The sequence below is a fragment of the Cornus florida genome, unplaced genomic scaffold (genome assembly GCF_030987335.1).
Source record: "Cornus florida cultivar Cherokee Brave unplaced genomic scaffold, ASM3098733v1 CherokeeBrave_3.0.0_Hap2_Chr06, whole genome shotgun sequence".
Lineage (NCBI taxonomy): Eukaryota > Viridiplantae > Streptophyta > Magnoliopsida > Cornales > Cornaceae > Cornus > Cornus florida.
In genome coordinates, this window is record NW_026775576.1 from 64,907,088 (window position 1) to 64,928,838 (window position 21,751).

The window sequence follows — 21,751 nt, forward strand, 5'->3', positions numbered from 1 at the left end:
GATTATTATTTCTTCAGAGAACTAATCGTTCCCATAGACGGCGCCAGCTGTTGATGCGTAAATCCTCACGACTCGGAACGACGACGTTTACCTGCAAAACAAAGGGACGTCACTTCGAATGGCACCGGTGGGGTGCCAACCAAAGACCCTCCGACGATCAAGTTAGTACTTGTAATCGTATCACATAATAACTATATATCTTTTGTTTAGGAGTTTTTTCTCATACCTTCTTTAACGGCTTGGTGCCCTATTTATGGCTATCGATTAGAATCCAATCCGCTGATGTCGATGGTTGATCTTATCTTCCGCTTGTGCCAGATCATAGGAGATTTGTTGCCAGATTTGTTGAGGATATGAATAATCCTTTTGACCTCCTTTAATTATGATAGGATTATTCTTACCCTGTTGAACCACGATAATAAAATATAATCAATCTTATCGAGGGTGGGGTAGGTTTATATTTTTCCCTATCAGTACAAAACAGCTTTCTGGGTCAATTCCTGATTCATTTAGTAACCTTACCAAGTTGAAGATTTTGATTCTATCTGCAAATTCTTTGAGTGGTGAGATCCCTAAAATCTTTTCAACTATTAAAACCTTGTACTGATTCGCAGCAAATCAGAATAAGTTTGTTGGCAGATAACAGTGAGTTGAACTGAAACTGCGGTGGCAAGCAAAGATGATCCCACGGGACGGCGACGATTGTTCTTAACGATGGTCGCGGATCAGAACAGTGGCGGTAATGACGGTAGGAGTCGTGAAGCTTCAATGAATTACGGCAATGGTGGCGATGAACTTGGAAAATGCCGGTGAGGTTACTGATGAGCAATGGAACTGAACTGGATATGGAGATTTGAGATCGAGTCACCTGAATATGGAGATTTGAAAGCAAATGAGGAGGATTTGCTGAAAATCAATGGCGAACAAGAGGATTTGCTGAGACTGAAAATCAGGGCTTCGAATTTGGGGGCTCTTTGTACAACGATATGATGAATATATATATATCCAAACTCAAGACCAAGTCCTCGCCTGCAATTTATTGGGTTCGTTCTCAACACATGATGTTCTCAATGGAGCGAGACCCAGCACCAAATCCGATCAACTCCAGTATACAACCTATTTAAATTGGAACCCATTTTGATGTTATAACTTCACAATTTCCTCTCATCTCCTTCAATTTCTTGTTAGCCTCAAGAAATGCTACTGACAAAATGGACACAGAGAGATGGACACAGAGAGGAGGGTGGTGGTGGTTGCTGATAGAGAAGAAATACAATTATTATTTTATATATATATATATATAATTCTCCACTAATTGAGTTGTCATTTTCTTATTGGTGGAGAATTGTGTTTGTCCACCTCAATAAAATAAAATAATTCTGAGTTGGCCAATTTTTATTAGTCATAGAGATTACCATTGTTACATCAGCCTATTCAAAAATAATAATAATAATAAAATAAATATATATAAATTCAACACGAGGGCTAAATGGTAATTTTCATTTTCTGTTAGTAGCTACTTAACTGCATATAAGCTGTATATAACTGTGAGGGTATTGATGGTATTTCATAATTTTAATTTTATTTGTTTTTTTTAAAATGTTAATTATAATAGGCATTTTTGTAAATGTACAACGTCGGTATCGGAAATGAGCCGGAAAGGATTGCCAGGGGTGAAACTGATCAATTCTGATAGTTGAAAGACTGACTTGCTCGATTTTGTAGTTTAAGGAGGTAAAATGCTGATTTCTGAAACTTGAAGGGGGGTTTTATGCTTTTTTGCCAAAAAAGAGAGAGATTCAAGAGAAGAGAAGAGAAGAGACCCCGCAAAGGAAGAGAGTGAGATTGAAGAGAAAAGAAGAGAGGAGCAAAGGTGAGATATTGGATATTCCATGTTTTTCAACTTTGCTTCTTCCTTCCTTTTCTTATTTTTTATTTTTATTTTTTCCCGTCAAATCAAATTTCTTTCATAGTCTCTATTCGATCTGTGAATCTGAATTTTTTTTTCCCCCCTTCAAAGGCCATCAGATCTGTTTACCAATTCCTAAAATAGACACAAAGATCGATTCTTTTTTAGCTGCTAGATCAAACCTGTTTTCCAATTCCTAAAACAGATCTTTTTTCCAAAGATAGATTCGTCTAAGTAATTTTTTCAAAGATTTTAGAGTTTAAGATCCAATATATTCCACGTATATTTCAATTCCTAAGTAATTTTCGACATAGAAACGGTTTCAATTTCAATGTTTAATTAAGTTAAAATATATTTGTTTTCTAAAGATTTTTTTAGTATTCTTTCTTTATATATATATATATATATATATATATATATATATATAGAGATAGAGTACTGAGAATTAATCCACACTTTCTATATAGACCGTTAGATTAAATCTAACGGTCATTTTTCAAACCCACCTATAACATTTCTTTTTAACACAAAACCACTTTCATTTTATTTTTAGTTCTATATTTAATTTTACCATTACCACCTACTGTAATAATAAAAAGCTTTTGAAAAAAAAAATAATACCTGTATATTTTACTAAAAATTCGTTTTTATTTAGATATTTCTTTGAAAGAAAAACAATACTCGTATCTTTCAGTTTTGCAACAATTGTATGATATTATATCATTTTCTTAAGAAACATCTTATTGTTCTCATTATAACTAAATTAATATACTTCTCTACTATAAGTAAATTTATCAACAAATATACTGTAATGTTGCATTTTAGAATATCGAATTGATTCATTGGAATTGAAATTGAAGAAAATTTCATTTAAAGTTTCAACAAAAGTTTTTTTTATTTTAATTTTAAGTTAGGCATTTGGTGAAATTCATTATTGAATCGGTGAAATTGTGAGTTTGATTATTGGATGATGATGATGTACTGATTGTGGTGGTACTATAGAGTTTACCTTAAAAATAACAAGGTAACCCAAAAAAAAAAAAAAAAAATGGGTGAAGATTTTCTCACAATCTTATCCAATGGAGAGTAATCATTTGTCCACACTTTTGTCCATGGATTAAAAAATGTATAGTACCTTAGCCTGCTATTACAGTCTAATTCCTATCAATTCTCTTGTAATTCTTATTTTTTGTCATAAATGTGAAAAATAGAGGTGAAGTGAGATGCAAAGATATTTCTTCGAAAGAAATTTCTAAATAAGAACAAATTTTTAGTAAAATATAAAGATATCATTTTTTTTCAAAGGCTTTCTATTTTAATTTTGGTAATTTCCTTTTATTTTTACAATAGGTTGTAATTGTAGAATTAAATGTAGAAACTAAAATATGGTGAGAGTGATTTTGTGTTAAAAGGAAAGACTGTAGGTGGGAGTGATTTTGTGTTAAAAGGAAAGACTGTAGGTGGGTTTGAAAAATGACCGTTAGATTTAATCTAACGGTCTATATAAAAAGTGTGGATTAATTCTCTTGCTTCAAGATCAGGACTCATATATATATATATATATATATATATATTATAAGATTGTGTCTTTGAAATTCAATTGAAATAAAATTTATTTTTATTTTTATCCCTTTTTGGTATTTGTCCAATTCTTCTCAATATGAGTCCAAGTCCAAACACTCTTTTCAAATTCAATACAAGAAATCCAAAATTGGAAACCCTATTCCCTCCTCTCCCCCATCAATCTCCAATTTTTCTCAATATGGATTGGAATTCCGTCCAAATTGGAAACCCTATCTTCCATATATAAAGATAAATCGAAACAGTCCCATCAACGAGCTTCCAAACCCTAACCCTAAATGACTCGCTCAATGTCCATCTCCCAACCTCTGCTGAGCCCTTCTTTGGCTCATTCTCAGTCATTTCCTCGCTTGTCGTCTCGTGGCACAGAGAGATTTCGTAGGGACGATGGGCTTGAACATTCATCCTTTCAAGGATAAGCAATTCATAATAATTTGTCTATTATTTTATTTTGATGGTTAAACAATTAAGAATATTTATTATAATAGATAGGGTCCAAAATTAAAGAATTTAAAGTTTATGGATACAAAATTGATCTCACCTATCAAACTATGACCACAATGCATGTATAATTTACGTCCCTCAATCTTTTTGATGCAGGTTTACATTTTGGAATGGGAGGAATAGGAAAAAAAAAAAAAAGGTAAGCTTTCTATTAGTGCTAACTTGTCCATTTTCATTGTTTTTCTATCTTTTTTTTGCATTAAAATACACATTTATTATAATATTATTTTTATTATCTAAATATTAAGTATACTATTAGCTTAATTTTTCATAAAATTGAAAAAACAGATAAATAGATTTGTAACTAACATTTTAAATAGATTCTGGGCCGGATAGAGTGTGAGACTAGATACTAAAATCCTGATTCTGGATCTTAGAATCTTATGATTCTACGATGCTAAATTCCCAAAGTTCCCAAAGAAAGAAAGAAAGAAAGAGATTCAAGAGAAGAGACGATGCCTCACAGAGACGATGCCTAACACTATTCAGATCTTGTTTGCTTTGCAATCTCTGCACTCACAGTTTTAAAACTCGTTTGAACCAGTAGGATTCATCTTCCCTATAAGTGTGAGCGACTGTCTTGTTTCCATTTGTAGACATTTTTTTTTTTCGTGGTTTGAAGGTGGTCAATATCTCATGCACCATGTATAGTGAAAGTGTGAAGGAATTTTTATCTCAGCATACTCCACTACTAGTTTACAGTCAAGGCCAAAGTATCTGGTGCCTGCAGTTGCATATAGAGGTGCCGAAGATGGTTTCCATACAAGTTATGTAAGCATGTTTGTTCTGCAATTCTGTTATTCTTTTGTTGCTTGCACTTTGCTTGCACTTTGGGACAGGGAACCACAATCTTCTCAGAAGACTGTCCTATAAAAGAAAACCACACTCTTGTCCTAACTTACATAGAAATTGATTATGAGTCTGCTTTGATGGACCATTATCAAAAGAGAATGTTGGTAATAATGGATATTTTCTAAACTTTTGTGTTCAACCAAGGAAACATTGAAGACTCATTTTGGAAAGTACAACATTGAAGATGGTATTGTAAGGTCAATTATTTCAAGTTGTTGAAATTTTTGGTCGGTTGTCAAACACAAGACTGGAAAAGGATTTTATTCTGATTTTTTGACATATTATTGGCAGGTTGTTAAACACACCCCTGGTAAGAGGAGAGAAAAGTCGAAGGGATAAAATTCAAGATTCCAATTGATCTTGTGAATGTCCTAAGAAATGAGAGGGGTAACTGTTTTCTGAATTGGTGTTTTTGGCAATTGTTTTTTATTCGAAGCATAGCTTATTGAATTTTATTCAGGTAAAATTCTTAATAAGAAAAAGCTGAGTCATATGAATACCTAAAATTGTAATTATTTATATATGTGCGTCCTTATTATCTGTTGGTTAGTTATTTTGATTTGATTTGAGTACCTAAAATTGCATCCTTATTATGTGTTTGTTAGTTATTTTGATTTGATTTAAGTATTTATATAGGTGCATCCTTATTATCTGGTAGTTAGTTATTTTGATTTGATTTTGGCTTTCTTAATTTTCAGGGAAAAAAACTAATGGCCATATGAGCTACGAGACTAAGCAGCAGCAGCAGCAGCAGCTACCAATGGATGCGGCTTTTACCCTCTCTTCGCCGACCTTGTAGTTTTTTTTTTTTTTTTTTTTTTTGCATCCTTTTGACACACACATATATATATATAGGGGGAAAGGCTTCTTTATTTTGATGTGAATGGCATTAAGGAAGAAACCCTAGTTGGTTGTGATTAATAAAGCCTCTCTTCGCCGACCTTGTAGTTTCTTTTCTAAGGCTTCTTTATTCTGGTGTGAATGGCATTAAGGAAGAAACCCTAGTTGGTTGTGATTAATAAAACCTCTCTTTCACTTGTAGTTTCTTTTCTTGCATCCTTTTGACATATATATATATATATATAGGGGGAAAGGCTTGTCTATTTTGGTGTGAATGGCATTAAGGAAGAAACCCTAGTTGGTTGTGATTAATTTTTGTGTATGCTGGGTCATATTCTATATATGGATGTGTGCCTATCCTAGAGAGAAATGAATTTATATATTATTTTCTTGGTATATTTGTGTATCATTTCTCCCTCTCCTACCGTACCAGTTATAAAAGTTATCTTTTAATTGTTTTTTCTTAACTGAAGCCCCGAAAAATGATTAAACATGGGTTGGGAATGTAGATGTTAGGATTGGATCCTTAGATTGATTGATATTTCAAAGCTTATCCCAAGTGAAAATAGGCATATGTTAATCAATTCAAAGTGGAATTTACAAGGGCATTAGGTTTGAGATTTCAAATCCCTTTTGGAGTGTTACCTTCAAAAAAAAAAAAAAAAAAAAAAAAATTCAATAATTGTCCCCTCTAAGATGAGAACTATATGTGGTTAGTGGTAAATTATTGAGTGAGATAAAAACAAACTTGCTTATATATAATGACAATAATTGACCCGTGCATATATATATCTACATATGTTTCCTACATGTTTATAAATAATATGAGAAAAAAACTGTAAATAATAAAAAAAATATTGGCATCTAATAATTGACTCCTTTGAAATAATTACTACTATATAAGTGTCTGTGTGGAACTATAATAGACTACTAATAGGTTGGAACATGAATTGCAATAATAATTAACACTTTATTTTACTATATTTCACTTTTTAAAAGAAAGAATAAAAAGGTTAATTGAATTTTTAGCCACAAGTAATTTCTTTCCAAATCACCTTTAATAACTATAAATTGTATTTTTGGGATTCTTTTGGTTTTCTTTATTTTCTTGCTTACCAAACAGAGTACAAAGGTTCTGAGTTCGGTTTGTTTGCTAAATCTATAGATAATTAATTTTTTTAATGGATATATATATATATATATATATATATATATATTAATTTTCTGACTATAATTAATGGGATTAGGAGTTACTGATTAAAAAAGAATGAAAATGATCACATACGAGGCAGCGAAATTATTGTATGAACCAAGTCCATACGCCTCACTTGGCTGAGTTGGTGGTCTATACCAATTGGACCAATTAATTATAAACACATGTAATAAAAAATTATTTTTATATTCAACTTGCCACATCACTTTTGCAAAGTCTCACTCTTCTTTCAGCCGCCCCCAATCACCTCCATCTCTATTCTCGTTCTCAAATCTGAACTTGCCCCCTTCTCTATCTGCAACTGCAAACTACAAAATTTACAAGAATCAAAAGTTCAAAAACCATATATTTCAGTCTATCTATCTGTCTGCAAGAATCAGAAGTTGAAAACCCGTATATCATTTTAGATTATTCAAAAAATCAAAACCCATATCTTTCAGTTTCCATTGCCGCTGTTCCTTCCCAATCAGTTTCTATTTCTTACCCTCTCTTTCTTTCTATGTAACTGCAAACTACAAAATCTACAAGAATCAGAAGTTCAAAACCCAATAGTCTCTCTCTCTCTAAAACGATGGTGAGTTAAAAGGATCTGAATCCCCAATTGTGGCCACTGTTTCTTATGTATGCTCCAAATAAGATCTGGAACAACGGGCGATGGAAACTGAAAGGTATGGGTTTTGATTTTTTGAACAATCTGAAATGATATGCCGATATGGGTTTTCAACTTCTGATTCTTGCAGACAGATAAATAAACTGAAATATATGAGTTTTGAACTTCCGATTCTTGTAGCTTTTGTAGTTTGTAGTCGGGGAGAGAGAGAGAGAGAGAGATAGAGGGGGGGAGGGAGGGAGGGAGGGGGCAAGTTAGAGTTGAGATATAAATGTTGATGTGACAAATTTAATCTAAAAATAATTTTTTTTATTATATGTGTCTACAATTAATTGGGATAGACCACCAACTCAGCCAAGTGACGCGTATGGTACAATAATTTTTCTCCGCGAGGCACGTCCCTTCGAGGATGGTATTTTCTGGGCATAGTTAGAGACACAGAAAAAGACACAGCAAAACCAGGTTTGGGATTGGAAGTGTGGGGGGTAGGAGAGAGAGAACTGGGTCATCGTTTGCCTTGCCGTTGATTCGCGATTTTTTTTTTTTTTAATTGGTACAATGACCTCAATTTCAATTTTTAATTGACGTGGCCAAATCTTGGCCGTTGGATAAGAGGAGCCAGATCCTTGACTCAGATGGCAAGTCTTTAAAAGACTGGCACAGTAATAACGCTACAGGTGATTGATGTCTTCGAGAGAAGTGTCTTCTTTTGAATGAAACCCTATACCATATTGTTGGATGTGCGGCTGGTTGGGGGTAATGGAAGTGGTTCCCAAAGAAAGAGAGCGATTCAAGAGAAGAGAAGAGGCCTCGCAAAGGAAGAGAAAGAGATTCAAGAGAAGAGAAGAGAAGAGCCTGATTATAGGTGAGATATTCGATATTTTTCAACTTTGCTTCTTCCTTCCTTTTTTTTTTTTTTTTTTTTTTTTCTGATTAAACTTCAAATCAGATTTCTGTCGTCATATCTATTGGATCTGTGAATCAGAAATTTTTTTTTTCCTTCAAAGGTCATCAGATCTGTTTTCCAATTCCTAAAACAGACCCAAAGATCGATTCTTTTTTAGTTGCTAAATCAAATCTGTTTTCCAATTCCTAAATTCCTAAAACAGTTGCCTTTTCCAACCCCAACCAATATGTTCAATATATGTTCATCAATTCCTAAGTAATTTTTTTTTTAAAGATCGGTTCTTTTTAGAGTATGAGATCCAATATATCCAACATATATTTCAATTCCTAAGTAATTTTCAACATAGGTTAACGTGGCAGAGAGAGATTGTCGTTTTTTGTGGGATGACGGGCTTGAACATCCACCCTTTCAGGACAAGTTATTCTTAATGATTTGTGTATTTTCACGGTTAAACATTTATAGAATATATTTATAATAGATAGGTCCAAAATTAAAGAATTTAAAGTTGCATGGGTACAAAATTGAAGAAGCGGGTTTTATGTGTGTTTTCATTGTTATCTCACCTATCAAACTATGACCACAATGCATGTATAATTCATGTCTCTTTTTTATGCAGGTTTACATTTTGGGATGGGAGGAATAGGAAAAAAAAAGGTAAGCTCATGAGATCTATTGTTCTATCAGTGCTAACTTGTCTATTTTCATTGTTTTTCTATCTATTATTATTATTATTATTATTTTTCACATTTCATGGTGTTTTTACTTTATATGTGCTTTACAGTAAATAGATACTAATAAGATCACCATTTGCATTAACGGGACCGGAAATTATGTTAAGGGGCATGATGCAATAAAAAAACTAAGACGGGACAATTCTAAAATTTATATATATAGGGTAAAGTTCAAATAAATCCATTGAACTTGCAATTAACCCTAAACTAAAGACGGCTCCCTTTAACTATTGATTTGTTGCAATTAAGGACAAATCTATCACAAAAGACTATTTTATCCTTTTGCATTAAAATATACCTTTATTATAATATTATTTTTATTATATTTTCTCTTATCTTAATATTAATTATACTATTTATCTTAATTTTATTATTAATATAAATTTATCATAAAAATGAAAAAAAGATTAATAGTTTTGTAACTAGCATTTTCTAAAATGATTAAATTATTATTAAATTATTATTATTTATAATAAACTCATTATAACCAATTTAAACCTTTTTACGGTAAAAAAATATCTTTTTTCATACAATATATTGATGAAAAAATAATAATACTTAAATAAAAATTACTTTCTTTTCATGCAATATTTTTATCAAAAGTTAAAAAATTAATGGAGAATATGTCATCAAATTAATATGATTTTTTTTCATGATTTATTTTAATAAGAAAATAGCTTAAGTGTGTTTTTTTTTTCCTCACTTATATCTTCTGACACTTGAACTCTTGACCTCCCTTTGGGAGGTAAGAGGCTGATACTGCTAATTCATTAGCCCGTTGACAAATAGCTTAAGTGTAATTCAATAAGAAGGGATATTATGGTTATTTAATGAAACATAGTATAGGCATTGGGATATATTGTAACAAAATGTGATAGTTTAGGGGGGTTTTATGCACAAAATATAATTTAGGGGATTATTTGCAAATTCAAGCATAGTTTAGAGGGTTTTTCTTTTCGCACTTTACCCTTATATATACAAAATGTAATTTTTTCAATTTTTTTTAAAAAACATACACATAAAAATTCAATTTTCTAAAAATTGTGCGGACACATCTCTTGGACCTTAATTGGCTCCATCACTTAGCAATTTAACAATTTCGTCACTTATATTAGTCAAACAGCGTTACCGCTGCAATTAGATATTGGGGTGTTCATATAGGTCACATGCTTTAAGACTTGAGGTCATGCACTATAGAAAGCCATTAGTTAGTAAGATAATTAATAGGTTTTTATTTTTTATTTTATTTTTTTTATTATTTATTTATTATTATTATTTTTTTTTAGGGTACTTGTATTGGTCCCACAACACACGCACCATTTAAGTTAAGAGTGCAGCTCGAAATCGAGACTTCAAGGACTTACTTCTCGGTTCTTTGCCAAAAATATATATATATATATATATATATATATATATATAATAATTAATAGTGTAATTCCATAATTATCGTATATAAATCATGCCAGTAACATGTAATAACCATTTTGATGATTCTTACCTCAATGAACCCTAGGTCCCAAGGGCGGATCTATGTGTATATTAGAGCCCACCCCATTAATAATTTATGGATCCGCCCTTGCAAAGGAAGTTTCAGTTTATACAGAGAGCTTCATCCTTCATTCTTCATCAACATGTCCGGACAGCTTTAGTGATCTAAATCGAATAGGGAAGAGTGACCCAATCGAGGAACCATCAGAATACCAAATTGATGAAGTTTATTAGGGATGACAAATTCCTCATCCTCGTTGGGTCCCCGCCTCGTTTATAGTGGGGATGGGGACCTTTTTTATGTAAACGAGGATGAGGATGGGGGTAAATTTTAAAAACTCGGCTGGGGCGTGGGCTGGGACGGGTTCCCCGCCCCGCCTTGATTAAGTGTTAAATTACTAATATACTTTTGCATTTAATAATTTATTACTAAATTAGATTTAATATATATATGAAAATAAGAAAAATTATGTTTTTTATTTTTTAAAAAATAATGTATATTAATCGGGGCTGGGAATAAGGGATCGGGGGCGGGTATATGGGTGGTGGTGAAATTTTAAGCGGGGATGGGGACGGGGAATGAGATCCCCTCCCCGTCCCGCCCCATTGCCATCCCTAAAGTTTATTCCGAGTTCCGGTGTATTTTCAGTCATTGATGAATATAGAAGAAGAAGACTAAAGTGAGGTTGAGAAGGGTATATGAGTGTATATACCTAACCCACCCAAGTGACAACCTCAACCAAGTGATTGGAGTGGGTACACGTAACTTAATAGAGGCAAGAACTTGGTACAAGTGTGTTTGCATGTGCAGGTAAGAAATGCACTAAAGCTACCAAAGGTTTCTAACCATCTCCCACCGAAGACAACCACAACCAAGTGATTAGAAAACTTGGTACAAGTAACTTGTTGTAGGAATGGACTTTCAAGGTACAAGCGGGGTATTGCAGGTTAAAAGTTTGAAGTCTAAATTATAGTACCCACAACCAAATGGTAGTTTCAACCTAGAGGCTAAAGTGGGTGTAGCTAGGGTGAGTTTTGCATGGATTGCCCTGGTGGGTACATCTACTCATACCCACTGAAATGAATGAAAGCTACCATAGATATGGTCCCTTAAAAATATCAAGTTATTACCTTCTCCAAATATACATATATTGTTAGCAAAAGGTGACCTCATGGATGACTTAATCCATTTGGGGACCCCACACAATTATGTACATACATAGGGTACTTAAAAATATCAAGTTATTACCTTCTCCAAATATACATATATTGTTAGCAAAAGGTGACCTCATGGATGACTTAATCCATTTGGGGACCCCACACAATTATGTACATACATAGGGTATATAATTATATACATAGGGTACATAATTGTGTGGGGTCCCCAAATGGATTAAGTCATCCATGAGGTCACCTTTTGCGTGGAGAATAAGACCACAATTGTGGCGTACAAGGGAAGCTACATTTTGATATATATATATATATAATTGTGTGTGGTCCCCAAATGGATTAAGTCATCCATGAGGTCACCTTTTGTGTGGAGAATAAGATCACAATTGTGCCTTATAAGGGAAGCTACATTTTGAGCCTATAAAAGGCCATGTGTATGTACTGCCTTGATTTACACTTGAATGAAAAGCTATTTCATTTCTGACTCCAAAGGGTAGGAAAATTTTAATTATTGATTATTGTTTATAAAATAAATTTGTTTACTTAAATTATATATTTGCTCGCACTATGGTTGGTTTTACCACATTTATTATTTAATGATTTATGACTGGTTTTACCGCATTTATTGTTTAATAATTTATTCACTAGGGCTGGTTTTACCGCTTTTGTTATTTAAATAATTCATATTATGTTATTGTTTTACTTAATGTCATTTTATTTATTTATATATTATGCTAAATGGTACTTTTATATTGTCTTCACATCTAGTTATTCTCAAAATGTCAAACTTGACAAAGCTGGAATTCGTGGTCTTGGATATTTCTGGCAAAAATGATTTATTTTGGATTTTGGATGCTCAGATCCATTTAGATGCCATGGGCCTCGGAAACACAATTAAAGAAGAGAATGATGCATCATTACAAGATAAAGCAAATGCCATGATTTTCCTTCGACGCCATATTAGTGAGGAGCTAAACATTGAATACCTCACTGAAAGAGATTCACTTTGTTTGTGAAAAAATTTGAAAGAAAGATATGATCATAAAAAACAGTTATCCTCCCAAAGGCTCGGACTAACTGGCAGCAATTGCGGTTGCAAGATTTTAAAACTGCAGCTGAATATAACTCTGCTCTATTTAAAATCAGCTCTATATTGAAATTGTGTGGTGATACCACCACTGATGAACTTTTATTGGGAAAAACATTCACCACATTTTACGCCTCGAATGTATTCTTACAATAATAATATTGAGAGCGTACATTTGAAAAATATTTAGAGTTGATATCATGTTTACTTGTGGCAGAGCAAAATAACGAGCTTTTGTTAAGAAACCACCAGTCTCGTCTAATTGGATTGACACCGATCCCTAAAACATATGTTGCCTCATTCCGTAGTCGTGGACGTCAATCCCTGAAACATATGTTGCCTCATTCCATAGTCGTAGACGTGGTTGTGGTGGTAAAAATGGCTATAATAATGAATATGGTCGTGGTAAAAAAAACTACCACAATAATGAATATGGTCATGGTAGAAATCACTCCTATTACCGTGAGTGTATCAATCCTCAAATTTTCGCAATCAGAGATCTACACCATATCTCCAAAGGAGAGATTATAAAGAAATGAAATAAGTAAAAGGGAAAGATGTGGCTTAACCTCCCAAGGTACATGATAATACTTGTTATCGGTGTGGAATGATAGGGCATTGGCAAAGCATTTGTCGTACACCTAAATATCTAGCTGAATTTTACCGAGCCTCGATGAAAGAAAAGGGGAAACAAAAAGAAATGAATTTTACTGATCATGTTGAGCCAGTTGACATTACAAATCTGGATGTATCAGATTTTTTTGAGGATCGTGATGGAAAGATAGACTTCCTGATTGGTGATGGAAATGTCCACACCAATTAATCCTATTTTGATTTCATATTCTGTCTATTATGTTATTTTCAACAAGTTTTTATTTTTCTTATATTAAAATTTTTATTTTCTAGTTTATATTAAAGTTTCTTTTGTTATAAATGTTTCTTTTCTAATAAAGAAATTTGCATGAATATGAATGGATCTGACTAGTTCTAAAATAAATTGTGAAGATATATGTCTTGCAGATAGTGGAAGACACACACAATCATTTGAGATCAAAAATAATTTTTTCACCTAATTTTGACAGACACTAGTGTCAGTACAATATCAGGTCCCACCGACTTGATTGAAGGTTCCGTACGAACCAACATCATTTTACCACATGGAACAAGATTACAAATCAATGATGCCTTATATTCTACAAGATTTCGGAGAAATCTGTTGAGTTTTTGAAGACTTGCGTCGTAATGGGTATCATATTGAGACCGCAAATGAAAGAAATGTGGAATATCTTTACATTGCTTTCATTACCTCATGTAAGAAGCTGATACTACAAAAACTCCCTATTTTCTTTTCCCTGTTATACTATACAACTATTAGGACAATTGAGTCAAATGTTGTGATACATAAACAATTTTGTGACTCAAAACTTTTTATGCTTTGGCATGATTGACTTGGTCACTTGGGGAGTATAATAATGCGTCGAATTATTGAAAATTCACATGGACACCAACTAAAGGATCAAAAATCATCTTACTAAATAATCATCTATGCATCGCATGCTCAAAAGGTAAGTTGATTATTAGACCATTCCCTTCAAAAGTCATTGTTGAATCTCCTCCATTTTTACAACGAATTAATGGGGATATATGTGGGCCAATTCATCCACCTTGTGGACCATTTTGCTATTTTATGGTCTTAATTGATGCCTCAACACGATGGTCACATGTTTGTCTACTTTTTATTCGTAATGTTGTATTTGCTAAGTTTACTTTCTACTCGTAATGTTGTATTTGCTAGACTTCTTGTTCAAATCATCAAATTACGGGCATACTTTCCTGATTACTCAATTAAGACAATCCGTCTTGATAATGCCGCTGAATTGTCTTCTCAAGCTTTTGATGACTATTGTATGTCAGTTGGAATTAATGTTGAACATCCTGTTGCACATACTCATACTCAAAATGGTATGGCCGAATGACAATCCGTCTTGATAATGCTGCTAAATTTTCTTCTCAAGCTTTTGATGACTATTGCGTGTCAGTTGGAATTAATGTTGAACATCCTGTTGCACATACTCATACTCAAAATGGTATGGCCGAATCTTTTATTAAAAGATTTCAGTTAATTGGTCGTCCTTTACTTATGCGAACAAAATTATCTGTTTCTACCTGGAGCCATGTCATATTACATGCTGTATTATTAGTTCGTATATGACCAACTGCTTATCATAAGTACTCACCATTGCAATTTGTTTTTGGTCAACAATCAAATATCTCACATATGAGTTTTTGGTTGTGCTGTATATGTTCCAATTGCACTACCCCAACGCACTAAAATGGGTCCTCAACGTAAACTTGGAATTTATGTTTGCTTCTCCATTTATTATTAGATATCGTGAACCTCAGGTGATGTCTTTAAAGTACGATTTGATGACTGTCATTTTGATAAGGTTGTTTTCTTACCATTAGGGGGAGGAAAGGCATAACAGTAACATAATATTACTTGGAATGTCTTGGAATTTTCTCATTTTGATTCTCGCACAAATCAATGTGAACGAGAAGTTCAAAAGATCATTCACTTGCAAAAGGTTGCAAATTAATTACCTGATGCATTTACTGATACAAAGAAAGTAATAAAATCACATCTACCAGCTGCAAATATTCCAGCACGAATTGCTGTCCCTAGGGGACTTTCTAGCAGTAATGTAGCAAATGCATCTAAAACAAGTCTGAAGCGTGGTAGACCAGTCGGTGCAAAAGATACTGCTACTCATAAGAGAAAATCATAAAAAAAAAATTGGCATTCCTGAAGAGGCCACAAAAGGAGCAATAGATATTATTGATCAATCTGAGATAATAGTCTTTGATAAGACATAAGCTCTTGATAAGGCCCAGATACTTAAAAATGATGAAATTATAAATATTGATGAGGCAAAGGCAACAAATGATGATATGACACTTGATAAGGCACATGCTCTTGATGAGGCAAAGGTGCCTGAAAATGATGAGATCTAACTAAATTATGGAACAAGATGGAATAGAAATGAAATTGTTATTGACAACATATTCTCATATGTCGTTCATCTTGATATTGATAATGAGAATCTGGGACTTCAAAACGTCGAAGAATGTCGACGAAGGAATGATTGACCAAAATGGAAATAAGCGATACAAGTAGAGCTAAATTAATTAGCTAAACGTGAAGTATTTGGACCTGTAGTCCAGACACCTGAGGGTGTTAATCCTGTTGGGTACAAATGAGTATTTGTACGAAAACGTAATGAGAAAAATGAAATCGTGAGATACACAGCCCGACTGGTAGCTCAAGGTTTCTCATAGAGACCTGGTATTGATTATGAGGAAACATACTCCCTTGTGATCGATGCACCCACATTTAGATTCATAATACATTTGGCAGTCACACAAAGATTGCATATGCATCTAATGGACGTGGTTACAGCAAATTTTTATGGATCACTAGATAGTGATATTTATATGAAAATCCCAGAAGGATTTAAAATATCTGAAACAAAACTACGTAATATGTACTCAATAAAATTACAACGATTCTTATATGGATTGAAGCAGTCTGGACGAATGTGGTACAATCGCTTTAACGATTATTTACTCATAGAAGGGTATGTGAACAATCATCTTTGTTCATGCATTTTTTTTTTAACAAATCAGAATCTGGTTTTGTTATTGTTGCAGTATATGTTGATGATCTGAATCTTGTGGGAACATTAGACGAGATTGAAAAGACGTCCACTTATTTAAAGTCTATCAATCAACATATACAGAAAAGATCCTGAAACGTTTTTATATGGATAAAGCCTGGGAATGCATCAACTAAAGGATCTTCAGGATTGAATTAATGAGGGGGAGCAATTGATCGAAAAGGTATTGACATACTGTACTCTTTTTCCTTCGTCCAGGTTTTGTCCCAATGGTTTTCCTGGCAAGGTTTTAATGAGGCAATTTTAATTTATGCAATACCATTTTCAGATACACAAGAATACTTTACTCTTTTTCCTTTGCTATGGTTTTGCTCCACTGTGTTTTTCTTAGCAAAGTTTTAACGAGGTATATTCTTAGTGTAGTATTGTAGACTCTAAAGAGGAGTGTTATGTATATATATAATTGTGTGGGGTCCCTAAATGGATTAAGTCATCCATGAGGTCACGTTTTGCGGGGAGAATAAGACCACAATTGTGGTTTATAAGGGAAGCTACATTATGAGCCTATAAAGGTCATGTGTATGTATTGCCTTGATATACACTTGAATGAAAAGCTATTTCATTTCTCTCTCTCTCTGTGGAAGTTTTTTTCATTTCTCTCATTTAATGTTACTCTCTTTCTCTTTCTCTATATATATATATCGAGTTATTCTTACCTGTTAGCTTGCATGAGCACCTAAACCACACATGGACATGGTTAAATTACAAGAAGTTGTTGCACATAAGAAGCTCCAACTCAGGGTACAAACGGCTTATTGCAGGTTAGAAGCTTTAAAATGACTAAAGTGGAAGTAAGTTATGCAGACACGTGCACCATGGTCAATTGGACACATTGTGTGTTAACATTTGAAATAAAATTGTACATTTTTCAAATGGTGTACGGGTTTAATTGTTAATAAATTAAGGCCAAAATTGGCCATGAATGGTCACAAGAGGCTGAACATGAAGACTGGCCTAAGTAAATACAATTCTACAAAAAATTGGTATGAACCCATTTTCATAAAGTTAGACGGCAGTTGTTAATACCTAAATTATAATTGAAAATTATCATGCCACGTGGACGAAGATCCCGGGGTCCGGACTCTGGATCAACCCATGATCGTTGGGGCAAAAGATTAATTTCTAATCATGTTGATCGAAATTTAAGGCCGATAATTAGGGAGAATGGAATTCTTAGGTTCAGATAAGATATTGGGGTCATAGCCCAAAGAGAGACTCTCGGTCAGTATGAGCTAAGAAAGTCTCGACTATCACGGCCTAAGATTCTCGATCACTATGACCTAAGAAAGTTCCCCAATCACTATGACCTTAGACTTTCAGTCAAGTATGATTAACGCCAGGGTCCCTCGATCAAGTCATGGCCTAAGGCATTATGACCTGGGAAAACTAATCGGCTATAATAATGAGTCTCGGTCACCATGGCCTAAGTCTCTCTATGACCTAAGAGAGTCTCTCGACCATTAGGGGCTAGAAGTCTCGACCAGACATGGTCAAGAGTCTCGATTAGTATGACCAAGGAGGTCTCAACTAATGGCCTAAGAGTCTCGATCACTATGGCCTAGGAGTTTCAGCCAACCATGGTGGCTTTCGAGTCTCAACCATGACTAAGAAGAAAATTTATTTCTGACCATGGTCATGAGCCTTGACCATGATTGAGGAAACTTTATTTTTGACCAAAATAATCAAACTTTAGTCATAGTCAAGGCCAAAGGGACTTCTCAATCACAAATCAAACCATAGTCAAGAATGACATGTTGACAGTACTTATCATGAATATGCCTAAATGTTGGACCAGTTTAGGCCAAGATGGATTCGATATCCTCTTAGGTCATGAGCACTTAAAGAAGATTATTTCGGAGATCTTACCAAGCTCGAACAAATTGGTTCCGTTTGAGAATATCAGAGCCAATTTGAGAGGCTGCTGGGAAGAGCGAGAAAAGTGTTCTCATTTCAGCAAGTGAGTTGTTTCGTCAGTGGCCTTAAAGATGATATTCGGCTAGATGTCCAAGCTGCTCAACCAAACAACCTTTCAGCTGCGGTTGGGTTGGCACATCTTTATGAGGCGAAATTGTAAGCCCAATAAAAAGTTTTCCAAACAGATTCAAAGAAGCCAAAAATGGAACAATCATCAAACTACCAGATTAATGTTCCAACCAACATCAAGAAGCTCACACAAGCATAAATCAATGAGAGACGCACAAAAGCTGCAAAAGGATTTTTCTTATTCAAGGATGTTTGCCTGAGGAAGTTGAGAGGTATGAAGATATTAAAGACATGCAAAACAGATTTTCAGAACTTGGCCTCGAGGACAAGACCAAATCTTAGAGGGACGGAATTGTTACATGTTAAGTGGAGATTTTAGTGGGTAGTTATCAGTAGTCATGTGTTTAACTATTTTGTAGGTGAAGTGGGGTAGTTATTTAGAAGTGGAATGGACATTTATGTGGTACTTATGAGCTTTACTATATTGTAGGAGATTTTGGTAGTTTTATTATTGTATAAAGTATTATAAATAGGAGTTCTACTACAAATGAGGGGGGAAGTTGTGATCATAGTAGATCTTGGAGGTTGGTTTCTCTTGAAGTAAACCATCTATAATCTTGGAGGCTGGTTTCCCTCGAAGTAAACCATCTATGTAATATTATATTTCTTTTCCTTTATAGCTGCTTCTATTTCCCTATTCAAAATAGGTAAACACAAGAACAAGTTCCTTCCATTAAACCCTTTATTACTAGAAAATAGACCTATTACTCCTTTGTCGAAGGAACGCAACACAAACAGCCTAGTGAAGTCCGTGATTTTGTGAGTTTTAGTTTTATTTTGATTCTTATGATTTATTGTTCATGGACTGATCTGGTCTCATTTTTTTGTTTATTGTCAAAATAATAATAATAATAATAATAATGAATTTTATTCATTTAAAATTGTATTTTACTTGAAAGGAACGCACAAACAAGCGTGGTTTTGTGACCACGAGGGATTGGGATATGGATAGGGACATTTTCATGGTGAGAGATAAGCTTGTTCTTACTGTGCAAATTCAAAACTTTTATGCGGGTCTTGTGGATGATATATATGGTGATTTTGAAGAGATGGAGATTAACCAGGATTATGTCAGGCTTGGCCGCTTAGAGCTATGTTTGTGAGACATGGTATTGATGTTACTAGTGATTTTCGTTTCTACTGGATGACGGGTACTTATTATTGTTTTTGGGTTATTTTAAATTTTGTAGTACTTGGTTTTGTTTGATTTTAATGTATTAATATGTTTTGTTTTTTAATTTTAGGAATTAAAAATGTTTATACCTATACGTGTTGTATTTCTCACGTCAAAACAAAAAGTGGACTTATACATGCACTGTTATACCAATCCATGGCGGGAAGGGCAACGTAACGAAATTTGAAATTACATTGACTATCAAATTAATTGGTATTTCCCAGATTGGCGATGAAGAGTACCAATTAATTCAATGTTTGAAGAAGCACTCTTTCACCCCAATCACCCACCACCGTCCCATGCTTCGTGGAAAGAGAGAACAAAAGCTATGCAAGCTTATGCCCGTGGCCGCGGCTTGCTTGTGATTTTGAGGGACTATCGATGTCATCTGTATGGTATGGTTATAGGAATATCTGAGACTAGGAGTGCCTCGGCAATTCCACGACTACGGCTATATCACACTTGAGACACTGGATAACTGGATCAGCAGTATGTTTCCAAGTGTAATTATTGGAGCAATGTATCTTGTAATTATTGGAGCAATGTATCTTGTAGCAGTGTATCTTGCTTTTGATATTTTTATGTTGATGTTATTTTGCTATTGTGGGAGTATCTAACGAAATTTGAAATAACATTGTATTTCCTGGATTGGCGTTCAAGAGTACCAATTAATTCAATGATTGAAGAAGCACTCTTTCACCCCAATCACCCACCACTATGCTTCGAGCAAAAATGGAACAGAAGCTATGCAAGCTTATGCACGTGGCTGCGGCTTGCCTAGTGTTTTTGAGGGACAATCAATGTCTTCTGTATGGTATGGTTATAGGAATAGCACACAGACCAGGAGTGCACAACGCCCCAATTATGGTGTATGGTATGGTTATAGGAATAGCACACAGACCAGGAGTGCACAACGCCCCAATTATGGTTATATCACACTCGAGACACTGGATAACTGGATCAGCAACGTGTTTCCCAAGTTTAGCTATTGGAGTAGTGTATCTTGCTTTTGGTATTTTGATGTTGATGTTATTTTGCTATTGTGGGAGTGTTTTCTAAATTCCCTTTTGGATCCTTGCAATTAGGGGGAATTGAATTAAGATGCTATTGTTTCTGTAAAATTGCAAATCAACAAGAAGCTTCAGTTTTCTAACCATGGATCCACTTACTTTTTGAGACTGATTTTCTTCATCAAATTCATTTCCTGCATGTGTGAGAAACCAACATCTCTCTAAATGTTGAAAGATGTATCCCTATTGCAAGCAAAAAAAAAAGAAATGCGATTTAAAAGTTTTCCAAATGCCAATACAACACAAACAAGCAATCCAGTCTCTAAACTGCCTCAATGTTCAAAGATGAATCCCTATTGCAGCAACTACACTGGTAATAACAATCGCATACCACACGTGTGTCAACCGACAGATTGCTTCCTTATTCCATTATTATTGTGAAGCCGAAACTAGCGAGAAATGTGAGATGCAACGTCCTCGTTTGAAATGGCAACATAGTTCGCAGGAGCAATGTGCCTGGCACTATCCCTTCCTCCATCTTCTATTGAAGACCTGGCACCATTTTGGTGGAACATTCAGAGGTAGCCGTCTGCTAGCACCACCATTTGCACGAGGGCCCACTACCTTCTTTGTACCTTGAACCAAAAATTGTTTCTTGTTCTGTGTAAGTTGTTCAAGGAACTTCTTTTGATACTGTAATGTCAAAAGATGACATATTTTAGTATAAGAAACACACTTTTGACTGGTGATCAGCCACTGAAAGCTAATGTGAGATGAGGATTGATTTATTTCAAGACTAATTAGTACTACTTTGTACATGCATTTGATCATCTCTTGTTATCTCGCTTGATAAAAAGTACCCTCATCCTTTGTTTTTCTTCTTCTGTGTCATGCCGGA

General features: G+C 34.2%; 1 protein-coding gene across 8 annotated transcripts; it reads left to right on the forward strand.

Annotated features, from left to right (window-relative positions):
- Window positions 1-7,774: 7,774 nt before the first annotated feature.
- LOC132311768 (uncharacterized) lies at window positions 7,775-20,548 on the forward strand. Of its 8 annotated transcripts, none has more exons than XR_009483101.1 (4): window positions 7,775-8,374; window positions 9,033-9,070; window positions 12,574-16,789; window positions 19,569-20,548. XR_009483101.1 is itself a non-coding variant. In XM_059809854.1 (4 exons), the coding sequence occupies exons 1-3, from the start codon at window positions 8,248-8,250 to the stop codon at window positions 19,770-19,772; spliced, it is 369 nt and encodes a 122-aa protein (XP_059665837.1). In that variant the 5' UTR covers window positions 7,818-8,247; the 3' UTR covers window positions 19,773-19,820; window positions 19,914-20,507. The 8 variants fall into 8 exon arrangements, 3 of the variants coding, with proteins under 3 accessions (XP_059665836.1, XP_059665837.1, XP_059665838.1); XR_009483104.1 differs by having other exon boundaries at window positions 20,068-20,548; XM_059809854.1 differs by lacking the exon at window positions 12,574-16,789 and having other exon boundaries at window positions 7,818-8,374; window positions 19,569-19,820; window positions 19,914-20,507.
- The last annotated feature ends 1,203 nt before the right edge of the window (window positions 20,549-21,751 follow it).